This window comes from Ambystoma mexicanum, chromosome 5q (assembly GCF_040938575.1).
Source record: "Ambystoma mexicanum isolate Mex_15411 chromosome 5q, UKY_AmexF1_1, whole genome shotgun sequence".
NCBI lineage: Eukaryota > Metazoa > Chordata > Amphibia > Caudata > Ambystomatidae > Ambystoma > Ambystoma mexicanum.
The window spans coordinates 420,031,383-420,048,800 of NC_090933.1; the positions used below are offsets into that span (position 1 = coordinate 420,031,383).

Genomic DNA, 17,418 nt, shown 5'->3' on the forward strand with positions numbered 1-17,418 from the left:
CCCTGGGAAAGCTCTGGACGCGCAGGCTCTATGCACGAACAACCACGTGAGGTCTGATATGTGTGGGTCTCGGTCTATATGGCCATAGCCTTGATACCTTTTCTAGAAGGAGTGTTTAAGGTGTGTGCTTCTCATTTTATAAATAAATGGCAAGAATAGGTTTTCTAATGTTTAATGTGATATTGAATTGTACCTGACTGGTCCCGTCAAAGAAGATTACCTCAAGCAAATGGGTTCTGTTTTTTAATTGATGTTTTCGTATTTGGATATAAATGTATGGAATCTAACTGTTTTGCACACTTTTTTAGATGTGTGGTTTTAGATAATGTGTGGAAGGAATTGTAAGTGCTTTTGTTTCTAATGTTGCGGATGGATGGTGACAGGTTTGCAATAAGCCAAACACCTAAATAAAAGCAAAAATAAAAAGAAACAGGTGCTCTGCTTTCTCGTATTTAGGACCCATAGTGGATAACTGCATTATGTTCTAAGCTCATGGGCTTTAGAAGTATTCAGTGCTAGGAAGTTGGGGGCTCCCAGGCACTCGGGTGGGCCACATGCAAGGTGTAAGGACTGAAAGAGGAACGTTGTATCATGCTGAATTTGATATAATATGGTACATGGCAGAGAGCCTAAGCAGTAACGGCCTGAGCCATGGGACCTTCGGGAAAACACCAGAGGGACTGCTTTAGCACGACCCAAAAACAGCACTAAAACCCAGAAAGGGCTGTAAAGGCTCACATCAGTTTGCATTGCTGTTGGCCATTTAGACAGACAGGGAACATAAATACACGCATAATACGTTTGCTTTCCATGTTTCTATCAGCACCTATATATATATATATATATATATAGTTTCATATATAATTTGTTTACTTGGGCAGTCGGCTCCGCAAAAGAAAGCATTTTAGTTTTTGACAAAGCATTCACAAATAATAGTACCATACTGTGCAACTGGAGTTTGCAAATGATGCAGCCAAGTTCCCGCATTGCTGCTGCACCACTTGGGAAACTCATGTATTCTTTCTGTGCCTTCTCTTTCCAAATTGCCAGTGCCCAGCAGAGATTTAGTTTAAAAAAGCCTCACTATGGATTGGCTCCATAAATAATCCACAAGTGCAGGAGTGGCTTGGCAGCTGGGAAAGGCTGGTACAGGTGAGGAGGCCATGCCACATCCCAATGCTAGCCTATCCATCCTTCCCCGCCCCACTTGCCATTCCTGCTTCCTTTGCGGCGAGGCATGGGCGATACAGTCTTGCACTCACCTTGGATCAGAATCCCCATCATATGATGTGAGTACCTGTTATTCAGTGGCACTGCCTGGTGTTTGTTGCATTACTGGCCATATGATGTAAGAGCATGGAAGGTGGTGAACATATTTGGAATATCAGGCAATTATCCCTCATTTGAGGAAGTACTTGGCTTATGAGACAACTGGCTGACCATCTGATGGCCCCGTCACGGCCAATGGGCCTCATTACGACTTCGGCGGTAGCCATGCCAGTAAAACCGGTACGGCTGCTGCGGGAGTTTTTTTACCGGCGCCCGGGAATGGCAATTACCGGGTCATTACAGGCCTGAGAGACCCGGTATTTGCCCATTCCCGGGCGCCGGTAAAAAATGCTCCCCGTTCCCATTGAGCCCCATAGGGTTCAATGGGAATGGGGAGGCCTGATGCACCCGCACCATTCTGAATGGTGCCGGTGCATCCGCCATGGTCTGCTCGCGGGTGCCGGTCCGCCCGGCAGGTCAGTCCTGGTGGGCGGGAAGGCACGTGCGAGCAGAAATCGTAGTTTGCTGCTACGGTAACAACGGTGCCCGCAAGCTTACCGGTACCGTTGTTACTTTACCGGCAAACTTGTAATGGGGCCCAATATGTCTGGCAAGTGATAGGATCCCATGGCCTTTTATGGCAGTAGCTGGAGTATACTACTTTGATCACGTGTTCAGCACTTTCCACTCCTCCCCTGCCCCTTGCACTTTCCCCTTCTCAATGTCACTGGGCCTAGTAAGATCGTTGTTTTTGTCCTCCCTTGTACCCCTCCTTTGCCTCGTCACGCCCTGAAACACTTGTGTATGGGCTCGATATAACCAGAATATCATACCATATTTACACATAGACTATAATGAGAATACCTGGTAGGCATTGTGAGAAATTGGCATTTTATGGTGATACCTGTCATAGAATGTGAGAAACTGAATTTTACGGCATACATGGCTTTTCACAGCCATGCCTGTTGCCTGCTTCCAGTACATGTCTTTTGATAGCAATGCTTGCCATATGATGCCGGTGCCTGGCATGTGATAGGGTAAGCTGGCATGGCAGAAGTAGCTCAGCATGTTGTGGGGATATCTGCAGATGGTGCTTCATGCCAATGCCTGGTATATGATATGAGCATCTGAGCATGCAGTGGAAATATTTTGTTATATGGTTTGTAAACATGGAATTTTAGGGAAATTCGGTGTTTGTTGAAAGAGTGCGTGGCATTTGATGACACCACGTGACATGTGATGCTTTTTCCTGGGCTTTTGATAGCAATATCTGGGTCGTGATGTGAGCACCTGGCACTGGAAGGTATTGCCTGGCATATAAGTACCTAGCATTCAGAGGGAATACCTAGCTTGAGTATTTGACAGTCTATGGAAATACTCGACAACATTGGAGACGATTGCACTCTCTGTTGTCTTTGCAGTATCCAGTCTTTTTACTGAATAATATTCAGGGAATATTTTTTACCACACTCTTAATGGCATTTTTCCCTCAAAAAATCTGCATGGGTGGGTTTGTGTGAGGCAGAAAGGATGAGCAGAAGGTGGCGGAAAAAAACTAAAAAGTGTGCAGTGAAAAGAGAGTCAGTGAGACATTGTACGTTTATACGCGCAGGACACATATTGGTTGACAGAAATGTCAACATACTGTATGAATTTACAGCATGTGTTCCCTTGATATCAAAGAATGTGTGTTTTCGGATTCACTGTAAATATTCCATCCATGACAGGTGCACCTTCACCACAGCTTGAACGTGTATACTTGCGACTTCAAGTTATATTTCATCCTGAATGAAGCAGTCTTTATCATAAGGATCAGCTCATCCGTATAAAGTCAGGAAAACCGAGTCCGGTGTATTCACAAAATGTGTTGCCGCCCTACTTTTGCAACCCGCCCGTACTGTACGTCGGTGCCTCGTACAAGGCCCAACACAGGCCAATAGCAGATGGAGCGGCAAGCAAGGTCATGCTGTGCAGACGGAGCAGCACGCAAGGTCATGCTGGGCAGACGGAGCAGCACGCAAGGTCATGCTGGGCCGACGGAGCGGCACGCAAGGTCATGCTGGGCAGACGGAGCGGCATGCATGGTCATGCTGGGCAGACGGAGCGGCATGCATGGTCGTGCTGGCCAGGACCACGTGTCCCCGCAGTAGATGTGGCTCAAAGCCCAACCGCCAGAAGAAGTGGCAGGTTTAGATCAGGAGCCAGTCCCACGTGGTCTATGCAGGGACAGCGTTAAGAAATAAATATGTTTTGGATCCTCGTGGTCAATCTTACTTGCATGTGCTATTGCATGCGTGAATGCTTCATTAAACACCAGCATTTGATCAAACGTAAGGCTAAAACACATCTTTACTAGCTATATACTTTTAACTCTGGAGGGTAACCTGTTTCATAGTGCTGTAGAAACACGGACCAAGGCGTAGCGGACAAAGTGGATTTGGCCAGGATGCTGCCATTTGGTTACATGGTCAAGTGTGGAGGCCGGTCACCGGCTGATTGTGACGGTGTGGGCACGGCCTCAGCTCTCTGTGGCATTTCTCTCATCGGATGAGTTCCCCCGGCCCTCTTACACCATAAGCCCTAACGTTGCAGCCAGTATGAGTAGCTCTACTCTAGACACTGATGGGCATGAGAAGGAGGGAAGGGAAAAGACGACAGCCACATCCGACACATACACAGAAGTCCGTGGGAGGTGTTTGAGCAAAGGAAAGTGGGTGATGGCGCAAGGGAGCCTGCAGTTGACTCTGAGTTGGACCCATTCTATCATAAACCCATATTCATATATTGCTGGCTTATGTAAAATGTCTTATTTGCATTCGGCTTGCATGGCCTTTGCCACCAATCTAGACAATCCAAAAACAAATCGCTGTGGGCAGTGTGAGATAAGAAAAGCAAGCAGGTGTTTGGGTGTGAGAGGGCGAGTAGGGACAATGGATTCCAGGAGGAAGTTTTCGCACCTAAGGAAGCCGACCCCCTCCGTGGAACTTACTGGCAGCACCACGTGCTCTTACCATGCAATTCTATTTGCATTTACCTAACCACCTGATGGAAAAAAGGGTTCTGGGTTCTCCCCCATGAAGAGAAAGTACCACCCACCCTAAATAGGAGTGCGAGCAGGAAGCACACAGGAAGCAAGCAGTCGATGGAAGAGCTGCTGAAGGCCTACCCGTGAGAAGACTGCTCCAGTGAAAGTAACCCCAATAAGCACTGGCACCATTTGACCTCTGCCCTGAGTTCATTACTTGCACTTAGTGCAAAGATGCGTAGGACGGGGGGAGTAAGGTATGTGATCTTTGAGAAAAAAGTCTCCATCTTGCCAATTCTCTACTCTTATTTGCCACAGCTTAACATACAAGGTTTGGGCTAGGATCGGCATCCGAGCTCTTGGGGGGCATAAGGGGCTACTGCCCTTTGTCTCGGCTGTTACTCCAGACTACAATTTACAATAGACATTTGCTGAATCTTCTCCGTTAAAACCGTTTTAATCTTCCTAAACACATATGTCCTGAATTCACAAAGAGTTGCAAAGATTAAGAGTAATTCTGATTTACCGTTGAGATACACCTGAACTAGCCTTTTCACAAAATAAGTTAGTCTCTGAGTTACTCCAACTTGCCATAGACTTACCATTAGTAAGCCAGGAGTAATTCAGGAATAAATCAGAGTAACTCCAAGTAACTTCTTTGGGAATCAGTCCTAAGGTTTCTAGTCAAAAGGTCGATTCCCAAAAAACATCCCTAAAATTGTTAATGCAAAATAGAGCAATCGACATTGATGCAGTCGATAGAATGTAACTCAAAACAGGCACAGCTGAACTGAACTGGGTTTGGTTTGGAGTGGGATAGGGCAAGGGACAGGGTCGGATTGGCCCCTTGGACTTTCGGCCCGTGGCCAGGCCGAAATCGTCCCTGGGGAGTGGGGGCCGGTTTCTGGCCATGCATGGGCCGGTTTGGAAGAAACAAAAAGAAAAAAAGAAAAAAGAAAAAATTTCAATTTCTTTTTTTTTTTTTTCCCAGAAAGCCTTTCATCCTTCTTAGGTCGATAAATGAGTACCAACACAGGTTGGGTGATATTATATGCATATTTGTTCTATAAAAAAGTGCTTAAGCGTAAGTGTTATACAATAACATCATCATTTGGCCTTGGACCTCTGCTTGGATTCACAGCATTTTAGTGTACTTATGAACAATGCTATTTGATGCCACTTCCTGTTTTGTCAAGGGGTGAAAGGTCGTGTTTCATCGCTTCCCAGGATGTCACTTTGGGGTGGGGTCAAATGACATCATTTCTGGTGATGTCATCAGAGGTCAAGGGTTGTGCGGCGAGGGGTGGGCCACTTTTTTGAGGCGAGGGGTGGGCCACTTTTTTTTGGGTGACCGGGCCTATTTCTTGTCCCAGTCCGACTCTGGCAAGGGAGAAAGCAACAGCCCGTGAGGCTGAGTGAAGGGAGAATAGGTCAGTAAAACCAATGGATTGGGGAGGGAAAGGATTGCTCCAAGGGGAAAGATGAAGGCCATGAAGAGTAAGGAATGCTTTGGGGGACTCCCCTCGGCAACTAAAAAACAAAAATCAAAATAGGGAAGTCGTCTGAAAATTACTGACATTAGAGTGGTTGCATTTGGGTTGACGGCCAGAACACATGGAACCATGAAAAAAGATCTCCAGATACTATTTTAAACCAAGATTTCGTCTAAAAAACACAATGCCCGAGGCAGCTTATAACAGCAACACAGGCCAGAGGGACGTCAATTCACCAAAATGCCAGGGGTGGTGGAAGTCACATCACAGGAAGTGATGTCACTTGACCTTTGACCTGCATGGCATCAGTTCCTCTTTAACCCTGGTGACATTACCGCAAGTGGCACGTGGCGTAAAAAAGTACATAGATGTAAAAAATGTAAAATACCAAATATGTTCTGATGCAGACAAGAATATTTTAGATACCAGCCACATTTTAACAAGGGTGCTGCTTTCATATGCCATGGATAGGGTCCCGATATGACAGGGTTAGACCTAGTAGTAAAACCTAGGTCGAGGCAATATTGGTTCCATCATCGGGTTTGTTATTTGAAGATTTGAATATATCTTTAAGCAATAATTATGACAAAGCATTGAGTAATTTTGGGGATTGATGTAACCTGATTCTTGCTGAAATGGACCCAGACAAGCTTACATTGATGGAAAGCCTGGTGAAGATGTACAACAAAATGCAAATTGTAAAACGGGGTAAGATTTACATAGAATGTCATTGTATAAACTACTAAGAGAGCTAACACACACCTGAGTCCATATAAGGAGATACAGTCATCCTTGATGAGATTCCCAGGGCTGAAATATCATTACATTTATATGCGCCTTCCTCTTAATTTACTAGGCTCCCTACAAAGGGGGGGGGGGTGGTCCCATAAGAGGGATCCTTTGTCAAGTAAGACATTGTTGGCTCTGCAAAAAGCCAGAGTAGGCAGAAACGCGAAAACACATTGGCTGATTGGCTGTAGCGTAACACTAGGGTAGAGGAAAATGTGGTTGGGAAAGTTCTTAAGGAGATTAGAGGATTTAAACAGTGAAGTCATGAGGGCTAGGCTCTTGTATGGATACTCTATCTCAACGAACATTGCTATAGTGAATATTTTAATAGTGCTGCAAAAAAGGTGGGGGAGAAATGAGTCCACCATAATCAAGTAGGGAAGGGAGTAATTTGTTGGATAGGTGGAAAATGTAATCCTGGGGGCTAAAAAGGGAGGCCCTGATGGGTATAGTATATGGTATTACATTATATTGTGTTGAATGAATTAATGTCTATAATGTTTGTTTTACAATGTTGTGTCTGAAATAATATATTGCCATTTGTATTGAACTAAGAGTTTTGGAGTATATGATTAAACATTTTTTAATAAACTACAAGCACAAAAAACAGCAGAGGCACTGCCATAGATTTGCCACTTCAGCATTGTAAGGGCAGTCACTTCCATAATATCCCAATTATAGCTGCATGTCAGGTATTGTCATTATATGAAAAGTAGCTCTGCAAATTTGCCAGTTGCTGCGATAATACAGTATCCAAAAATTCAGTAGATGCAAGTCACTTTCAGTGCACAGGAGCATTAATGCTATAATTAATGATAATGATTTGCTATTTATATAGCATCTTCGCCAAAGCGCTGTGCATATCACTTATTAACATACCATTATCATTCCAAACTAAGTTGGTACTCGTTTATCAACCTCGGAAGAATGAAAGGCTGTGCTCGCCTCATCAGGATTTGAACCTACAATCTGCAGATCACACACAGATCTAGCACTCAACCTACTGAGCTATCTTACTGCTTTGCTATTAAACATGCAATTTCCCCATAAGAAAACATGTCAAAACATTCTGCACAATGTAGGCCAGACACGTAATAACACATATCGGGTTTGCTGTTGCCTTGATGATGCACAGTAAAAAATTCCATGCCACAGTAAGACATACCTAGACGAGCAACACCAAAATGTAAATTTAACCAAATAATAACACTTATCATGCTTACGTTATCATAACTGCACAGAAAAATATCAAATGCCACAGTAAGGACTGGCTGCACCCAAATGCCTGTCTAGCCAGGTAATTACACCTATCATCATTGCTTTATCATAAATGCCTCGTACAGATTGTCAAACCACAGTAAGAAATGGCTAGCCTAGCTGCAGCAAAATTCTAGTCTAGACATGTAATAAAACTTATGATGCTTACTTCATTATAGATTCCCAGAAAATCTGCCATGACGCCGTAAGAAATGGCTAGAATGGCTGCACCCAAATGTCAGTCTAGACAGACAATAACACTTATCATGCTTGCTTTATAATAGATGCCCTGTGAAAATGTCATGCCAAATTAAGAAATGGCTAGACTTGCTGTACCAAAATGTGAGTCTAGCCACTAATAACACATATCATGGCTGCTTTAACATGGATGCCCCCTACTTGATAGCGCACAATTCCTCCTGCCCCACCCTCCTGACATGTCCCCTCTCCCTCCCAAACTCTTCCTCCAACCCCAAAATCAGCCCCTTGGCACATTATTACCTACACATCCCTCTTCCTCGTCCCATTACTTATATATATAAGGCAAGGTGCTTCATAGGCAAGTGTTGGGACAAGGAAGAGTAGAACTAGGAGTAATGAAGATTACATGTAAGTCATATAGGCATTGAACACAAGCACACACATTCACATGCTCATTTGCACTGCACCCATCCACCATTCACTTACGCACCAAACCACCCATATACAAAATGCACTCACTCGCACACATTACATAATATAGACATACATACACACACACACACCCTTTCATGCACGCACGCATGCACACACACACACGCATTTACAAAACAATCGTTTTCTCACCCTTTCGCGAATCCTTTGCTGCTCTGAGGAACTCCTCTGCAGGCAGGCCTGTGTGGCTCCCATGCTCCACGTACACAAGGGACCTGCTCAGGTTTCTGCAGAGTAGGGGAGCCAGAGCCTTCCATGTCATGAGGGTTGGGGGTGAGGTCGCTTTTTCAAGTCATTTCAATTACAGAAATAATTTGTTTCTGAAGTCATACTGACCTCAAAAATAAATTATTGTAAAGAGGACTCTCATCTGGGAGCCCTCTTTACTTTCATTTTTTCTCTGCCTCTGCAACCCTTAACCAGGGGTCGCAGAGTCAGAGCCAGGGGTTGCACATGAGTTACCAGGGTTCGCGGTTGCGACCCCTGGTGACCTCAAATTGACATTCCTGATGGGCCAGGGGAGAAGGAGGGGGGCATTCCCTGATACTCTTTACCCATGGCCCTGATAGGACCTTCCCACTGAATCCTTAACTGTGGGGGCCATTCCCCTGAGTTAATTTTCCTTCAGTAGTATCCTCAATCTTAATCGAGGAATTGGGATATTACAAGAAGAACGCTGCCAAAGGGTAAGTTAAGATCATACAAACGTTAGGGCATGCACCAGAAAAACCTAGTCATGAGATTAAAGAGGAACAACGTTTCACTTTATCATATGTTGCATTGATGTCCCAAATTGTCTGGGGTGTTGCAGGTCAAGCTCGAATACCATTTTATGTTGCATTATTCATTTAATAATTGCCCATTGATGTTATCTTATCCCTAAATTTAATGTTTTGCAAGCTGTCTCTTAGTACACATTTCCTGCGATGTACAAGTTATCGTTCGGATTGAGTCTTAAAATGAATATTAGAGAGTAGTGCGAATGTTCGATCAACTGAAAGATAATTGTGCATTTTGATTATAAAATAAGTATTTTCTCAAAATCAATTTTAAAATGTATTGGTAATGAGGAGTCGGTAATGAGGAGTCAATGTAGAATGCCTTTTATGGAAGTACATGCAGATGTATATTGTCGAATGTAAGAGTTATGGAAATTAACAATATTTGACCCGTGATACACCTTTACGGGAACATCGGGAAAAATAACCAGACACATCTGTGGACTCACGAAGCCCCTAGTTGTATGCAAGCACACAGAGGTGACAGCTACTCTGGCTAGCCAGTCCGCACTGTGAAGTCAGCGGGGCCTTTCTCCAACTCTTCATTTCCCATCAAATAACGCCACCGAATGAATATGTGCAAAGCCTGCGGCTGATGGTATAATTTGGAAATATTGTGCTTTGTGTACCCCTCAGGAATGTGCCCCTGGGCATTATCGAGATCACAAGGGATTATTCCTCGGACGCTGCATTCCCTGCCAATGCAATGGGCATTCCACGCGCTGCCAGGATGCCTCCGGGACGTGCATTGTGAGTATGAACCGGAGGGTGGAGGTTTTGTACCTTGAAGCCTGGTATTTACACTTGTATAGGGGAGTTCCATAAATCCTTTCATGAAACTATTCCAGCTATGCCTGCTGTATTCACTGCAGAGGCGCACCCTTGCTCCCTATCTGCTGCCCCTGCGAGTTCCAGATTCACGTGGCTTCCTGCAGCTCACGCCCCGAAGTACATAGGACAACCACTGACAAAGCCAATCGTTTGGTTTTTTGGGATAGGTTGTGGCAGTGGGGTTTGTATAAAAGGACACATTATGAGGAGTAGCTTTTGGAGAAGGAATACAACCTCAGCCGACGGTATTCCTGAACATCCTCCCAGTGCAGTGTTCACTACTGGCCCTGTAATAATGGTAGCAGTTCTTCTGAAATACCGCCGGTGGTGTTCTAGCAATACCACTTTGTATATGTTGGGGATTGTTTTTTATCTATGTCTATCAACATATCAGTGTCCATCGCAAATGTACTTCATGATGCATACATAGGGTCTGTTTTCTATAGTTAAACAAAAATCTGTTTAAAGTGGGCAAGTTTCCGCCAGAGCCACTAGTGGGAGGCAGGACATTCCGCGGAGCTGCAGGAAAGGTGAGAAAACAAAACATATTCACTGAAACTCGGGACTGCTGGGGCAAGATTCATGGTCCTGCCTCAAAAGTCTGGGAACACCTTGCAACAGAGCAGCACCTGCGCAATGCCCATCATTGTATAATGTGCCATGGGTGAAGGCGAATAATAATTGGTTATTTATAACGCGCTTAATACTCTTGCGTTGCCCCTGAGCTATCCTCATAGCCCATAAAATGGTAGAAGCTGGAAAATGGTGTGGGTGCCTGGTAAAAATACCTATACACAGGCCAAAACTGTTGGCTTTGCCAATGCGTGTTTTTAACAGGGCTTCAGTGCAAGGACACACATACTGCTTATAAATCAAGTGGCACCAGCTACGGAATATAACTTCAGTTAAGCCATTAAATCTCAGAAGACCGCTTCGAAATAACACTGGTAGGCACTTAGAGCATGCCGTTTGATGTTACTGCATGATAAAGCGATCTCAAACCAATCCCAGGAGGATGTGTTTTTCGTCAGAGGGGGGCTGGTAGTGGGTGGGAATGGCCACATGGTTTATCACGGCCCTCGGCAGTACATTAGTGGGTTAGTAACTAAACGATACCCACATGCTGTGTGTCCCTCTGCAGATCATATCTCCCTCTTAGCTGTACTCCAGTGCATTCATTTTAGATTATAGGAGGCACCTCACAGCTACATTTTAAAAAAGCCATATGATAGTGTCTGCAAGCCCTTTATTGACTGGTAGAGGGCTATTTGCTGGGATAGCTGAGCAGGGATTTCTCATCCCAAAAGCCAGGGGGCGGTGTAGGGGGGTGGACAGGTGTTGTGTTGAGAAACACTGTTTAGGATGCATCGTGGATGGAAGTTCCCACAATGTATGTGTGATGAACGAGTTGAATCTTCCCCTAACGCTTCTAGATTCAATAGATCCTGATTTCCGAATCCAGTTCATCTAGTTTGGGGACAGGGATAGCTGCAGGAGAAGGGAAACCGTGGAATGAACGTAACGCCCACTAAACAGATCATATGATTTAATAAGCAGGACACGTGACAAATCGTCTGTTCCGAAATGCACAATCCCCTCTCTAGAACCTTCCACAGTGTCCAGACCGTATTTGCAAGATCACGTCCCTTAATGATTCCTCTCGAATGTGCTTGTGCTTAGTGAGTAAGGATATGCAAATATTTGCAGCAGAAATTAATTTCATGTCCATCGTTTTCATACGTAGTCATTGATGATATCCCAAGAACCTGACTGGATTTTACTCTTTGGTGGTTCCTCGAGGCCCAGCCTACATTAGAGATTGACTTGCCGGTATCACGTGCTATCTACATCTTGTTGATGGATGTACCGGTTAATACTGTCTCTGAAAAATCATCTGACGAAATTACTGTTTCCGGCACCCTATCTCCAAACTAATCATTCTACTTGTACATCTTGGAAGGTACACAGAGAGCCAATTAGGGAACTTAAAAATTATTGTTCTAAATTACCACACTGCGTGTGCAGGTGGGTGCTCGGAAACCAGTATTTTGTAGCCAGTTTAGCTCAATGAAGGTAGGGGCTAACTCATGAAGAATTTACTTTGACTTACCCTTGACTTAAACTTGAAGAGGGCTATTCCATTCACAAAGAAGCTACTATTTGTAGGCCTGACCCACTCCCAGGAAGTCAGGAGTAAATCAGAGTTACTCATAGTAACTCATTTATGAATCGACCCCATAGTGTTTTAAACGTCGTGTCGTACATATTGATATACACAGGGATGCAATAAGGCAACTCTAGGTAGCTACCTAGGGCACCGCCGGTGGAGAGGGAACCAGGGGCCCACTGAGGCCCTACAAACATAAAATGTGGCCCCATTGTAAAATAAGGGAACACCAATATTGCTCTTGAAATACGGGCTGCCTAAACCCTTGAACCTCTGCTTCATGTGATAAAAAGTGTGATAAAGACCTGCCTGATATGGTATATTTTTCTTGCAGGATTCTGTGCCATCACAAGCCCACCGCGCATTCGGGTCCCTCGAATAATGGCTGCAGAACGCACATACTGACACATTTCCTGTAATTTGATCAGACAGTTCAAATAGTGCAGTCCTCTGCCCATACCTCTACTGAGGTGCAAAAACATATCTGCACCATTTATGGCCATTGGGCTTACTGATAAAATTGACAATTTAAAATTAGGAATCTTATAAAGCCAGAGATAATGTCATTGGAGTACACGTACTTCAGTGCCCATCAAACCCTGCTCATGTCTTCTTTTTACTCTCTGGGGGTTTTTATGCCTACCAGGAACTGGGACGAATTCTTTAGGACTTTTGTCTCAGACAATTGGGATCTTTTCTTACTAGATTGACTCCATATTCCATTGACCCATCTCAGGACCCCACCTGTTAAACAAGAAGTTCATCCTTCCATCCCTGCCTGGCAGCTGTGGTGTTCCTTGCCAATTCTTGGCTCCACTGTGCCACTTCCCTTTTCTGAAGACCACTGCCTACGCGGTCCTCTGGCCGACAGATGCAGGATTCTATTTCTGAGCTGGTTCGGAAGCGTCAATCACGGCCCGTCTAGGCTAGAACCAAACTCCCATACCTTATGACTAGATTTGAGTCTAAGCTATCCGATGAACAAGGCTTTCAGATGTATCATGGTCTTTCCCTGACCTCGGCCAGCTCACGTTGTCCAGCAGCTTGTACAGTCAACCCTGTGGTTCATGAAGGCCACGCACACCTGAGGAATCCACTGCCCTCTTGCATGTGTTTACATAAACCTCTTTGGTTAATCAAATTTCCTCACAAAACAGTGAAAAAAGTCCCTCTGCCCTATTTGCTTACATCTCGCACATATGTCCTCAGGCTGGAAAAGCACCCGTGACATAGTTTCTAGCGCTTGTGCCTGTAACACTAGGGAGCTGCCTAACTAACTAAATCTTGCCACTACGTATTAGATGTGGATTTTGCGCTGTGCTTATACAAAGCGAAATATGGATGAACAGCAGTGATATTTTCTGATCTGTATTAAGACCATCACCTGCATACTTCTTTCCTTTAGCCTCTTATGCAAAACATCCAGTATTTCTGCCGTAAAGCCACGGCCAACTGCTTACCACAGCAAATTATGTTACTGCATAATCTACGGACGGCATTTGTTGAGACAGATAGGTGTGCTGAATTGGAGCATTTTAGTAAATCAAGTCAGCATATTTCAGGGAGTGTCTGGGCATGTGGATCACGGATGAGACAGGACGCGCCCCAACAAGAAGCACGCTGATTGAGATTGATCTTATAAAGCCACGTTTGAGGCAGAGCAGTGCTTTATCCATGCCTAGCCACATGCTTTAGGTCTAAAGCTCAAGTTTTATCGCACCTTGTATGTATGTGCTATGTTTTACGTAGTGTGTATTGGGATACAGTAATCAGGTCCAAGATTGAGGATACACTCAGAGGGATAGAACATTAACAGTACACTCGGAAGGGCATGGAGAGGGGGATACTGCTGGTTACATGCAGGGGATACTTGTTAAGGAGAGAAAAACAGGCCCAGTCGTGATGGGTTTGTTGGAGGATCCACAGCCGCGCTCCCTCTGTGTCTTTATACGTTTCTGACCTTCCTAACTGCATTCAGGATTGACAAAATTGAGTCGATGTGACTCCTCCATCAAGCAAGCCGGACATCAACCACATTGCAGATGATGGCCAAGAGTATTTGTATATAGCAAAAAACAGACAACTAGACAAAAGATGACAATGTACTCTGACTTCTATTACATTAATTCACAAAAAAATGATTTTAATTCATCACATATCATTTCATAACAAAATCCATGTTTAAAAGAAGCTCATAACATTTGACCCATCATCCATATACTTTCATACTATACATACACACAATCTTTCTACTGTGTTCAAAAAGGTGTCATAAACCATAAACCATATCAGCATATCATCCAAATCGATGAATATATTGCACTGGCACCCTTTCTTATTAACAGGTGTGTCCCTCTGTATAGATTACAGGAGATCTAACAGTCGACACGTGTTTCGGTTGGTATTAGATAGGGTGTGACATCTCTTGCCCTTCAATTCTGCCAACCTTCATCAGGACTGAGGTCAACTACCAACTGTGTGTTGCCTCTCAGGTGGATGGGGTGAGCAACGTAATCTCCACTGCACAACTGTTGGAGGCGAGTATAGCTATTCTAGGAACTAATCCCATGTACACTCTGTCTGGAAATGCATCGGCTTATTGATGTACTTGTTCGGTGTAAGAAGTGTTTCATTGCAAACATCCAGTGATCATCTCCTGGGTTTGTAGAATAGGGAACATCATCTTGATGATGGGTCACCTTGCGCCGAAGCAGATGGTCGCAGGTAGTGGTTGATGTCTTTACGGGTAGTTTCCTTATGAACCCAAGTCTAATGGATGTATTGACATCCTGTCTGCAGTCTTTTTGCAATTACTTGTAGGAGTTAAGTTCCTTTAGACTGAATCAAGTGAGTCCCGGCAGTACAGGCTCCCTCAAAACTCTCTGTTGTGCATGAAGGAGCTATTTGTTACAGACGGCCGCAGTTACATTTGTGTCCATCGTCAACCAATGTGACCACTCGGGAGGGTGTAGAGAGAAGATAAAGAACAGAGTTTGTGGTTGGCCATCTGCATACACACTGCCTGTCATTGAGCTAAAAACAGACACACGTTTTTCATACCTGCGGAATCCTGCCACGGCTGCCCATGGGCTATTACAGATCAATCACAACTTGACAGTTGGTTTGAGTGTTTTTTCGATTCTTTTTCCTCTTTTGCCTTTCAGAATTGCCAGCATAACACTGTTGGGGACCACTGTGAACGATGCAAAGAAGGCTTCACCAGAGACGCCCTCCAGGGCTCTTGCACAGTCTGTCCGTGCCCACTTGCGGTCCCCTCCAACAGGTATTGAACATTGCTCTTAAGAAAGCAGGCCTATAGTTTTTAATGGTGATTTGCGACTCTCTCTTAGGGTGATCCCTACAGTGTTACATTATCAGAGCCACACACTAATGTCCTGTTGGAGAGACTTTCAATTGTGTGCAGGAAGAAACCATGATGGACAGAACATTGTGTAACAACGTTTGTTAATTAACCTTTGCTACTTGGCTAGTCTGCTTGGTGTTTCATAAAACATTTCTTTAAATCTGTTTTTTGTTTGTGCTGTTTTGGATGTTGCCGTTCCCTCTATAGACAATATGCTACTTTTTCTTCTTTGAACCCATTTTTGATTGTACTTTAATTTGTCATAGAATTTATTTGTGTAGCTCCTCTTAATGCAATATAGGCAGCTCTCGGTGAGATGTATTGCACACTATTGTATGAATCCCAAGCCTGTCTTTTTAAGATGGTCATTTCCTTTCTATAGAATGGAAATGTTGCCATGTTTCGTGTGCAATCTATTTGTGCAAAATGTCAATGTTTCAGACACAAATTACACCAAGTTAGAATTTTGTTCATCATTTTAAAAAAGGAGGCACTTTTTTGATCAAATGAGTCCACACACTGCCCACTTGCAATGTTGGCCTTCACGGTTTGTTAGAGATGGGCAGGTGGCTTCACAAAAAAACAAGTATTATGTTATGCATGGGCACTACATCCTTCGTGTTCCAGATTGGGGATGGGGGTGGCTGTTGAGGCACTTGACTTCATTTTCGAACTCTGGACTACATTTGACCAATATGCTGGAGGCAAGTGGGTGGATATTTTTTGCTTGATAATAATGTGAGGCTGCTTCTAAACCAACTAAACTGTGTCACCATAACACTTGCTTCCGAGTGATTGACTGCTTCTGCACATTGTGGCACCATGCCAGCGGCATCACCAAAGATTTTAGAATTTTCCAGTTCACTGAATTTGAGCAGAGCCACATTCCATGTGTGTGGAGCGACCATTGACAACAGAGACATGGGACACAATAGCAACTGAAACAAGAATTCACAAGTAGGAGGCGCTCCAGGGGCTTCCCATATGACTGGGGATGATTGTCAATTTCTGCTACTATCCCAAGATTATCCATTTGAATTGCAAGACTGCAGACAGTAATATCTGCGGCCAAGAAGCCTGTTGTGCAATCCGTTTCATCGAGCGGAAAGTCTGATATCCCTTTTTCATGGTAATGGGGAATCTGCCAGTGATTTTTATAAATGTACTCAATGAAAAAAACTTTAGTTAAGACAGAGGTAAGATAGACCAATTTATCGCAACAAAACCCATGAAATTCAGCAAGTGTGGGAAGTGGTTAGAATCCCACGAGACATGACCTTTGGCCATAGACAAATGTCCATATTGCAGCAATTAGGCTAAAAGACCATGGGCCACTAGCCATAACCTACGGCCATGTCCCATTTCCCCTTCTCTAGTTAGTAAATAATTAGATCCCACTGGCCATAGAATAATTATGATAGAAGACTTCCTGGCCCCCTTCTTCCTCCCATTTATTTTCATTCCCGCATAATTTTCCCCCTCGAAATGTCCCTCAGAAATATAACCGTGATCACGCAGCATTTTCCAATTATCGTGGTAATGGGCAAACACTTGAAAAATAAGTCTCCCCCATCTCCACTGCCACTTTACATGTGTAGTCTTCCTGCTTTTAAGGTTCTTCTACCTTCCCTTACTGTGCAACTTCTCCTGGCTCTCCCCAAACATCCTCTTTCCCAAGCTCTTTCTCGTGATGCACTTTTTTTCCAGTGTCGGATTGCTACGGGATTCCCATGGTAAAACGAAAATTATCT

At 44.1% G+C, this 17,418-nt stretch overlaps 1 protein-coding gene across 2 annotated transcripts in view; it reads left to right on the forward strand.

The window, feature by feature from the left end:
* LAMA3 (laminin subunit alpha 3) overlaps positions 1-17,418 on the forward strand; it is a 1,348,901-nt gene that overhangs the window by 1,236,580 nt on the left and 94,903 nt on the right. For both annotated transcript variants that reach the window (XM_069620910.1, XM_069620909.1), the window contains exons 42-43: positions 9,942-10,055; positions 15,468-15,586. In XM_069620910.1, the coding sequence (XP_069477011.1) occupies positions 9,942-10,055; positions 15,468-15,586 (233 nt within the window). The remainder of the gene's footprint in view (positions 1-9,941; positions 10,056-15,467; positions 15,587-17,418) is intronic.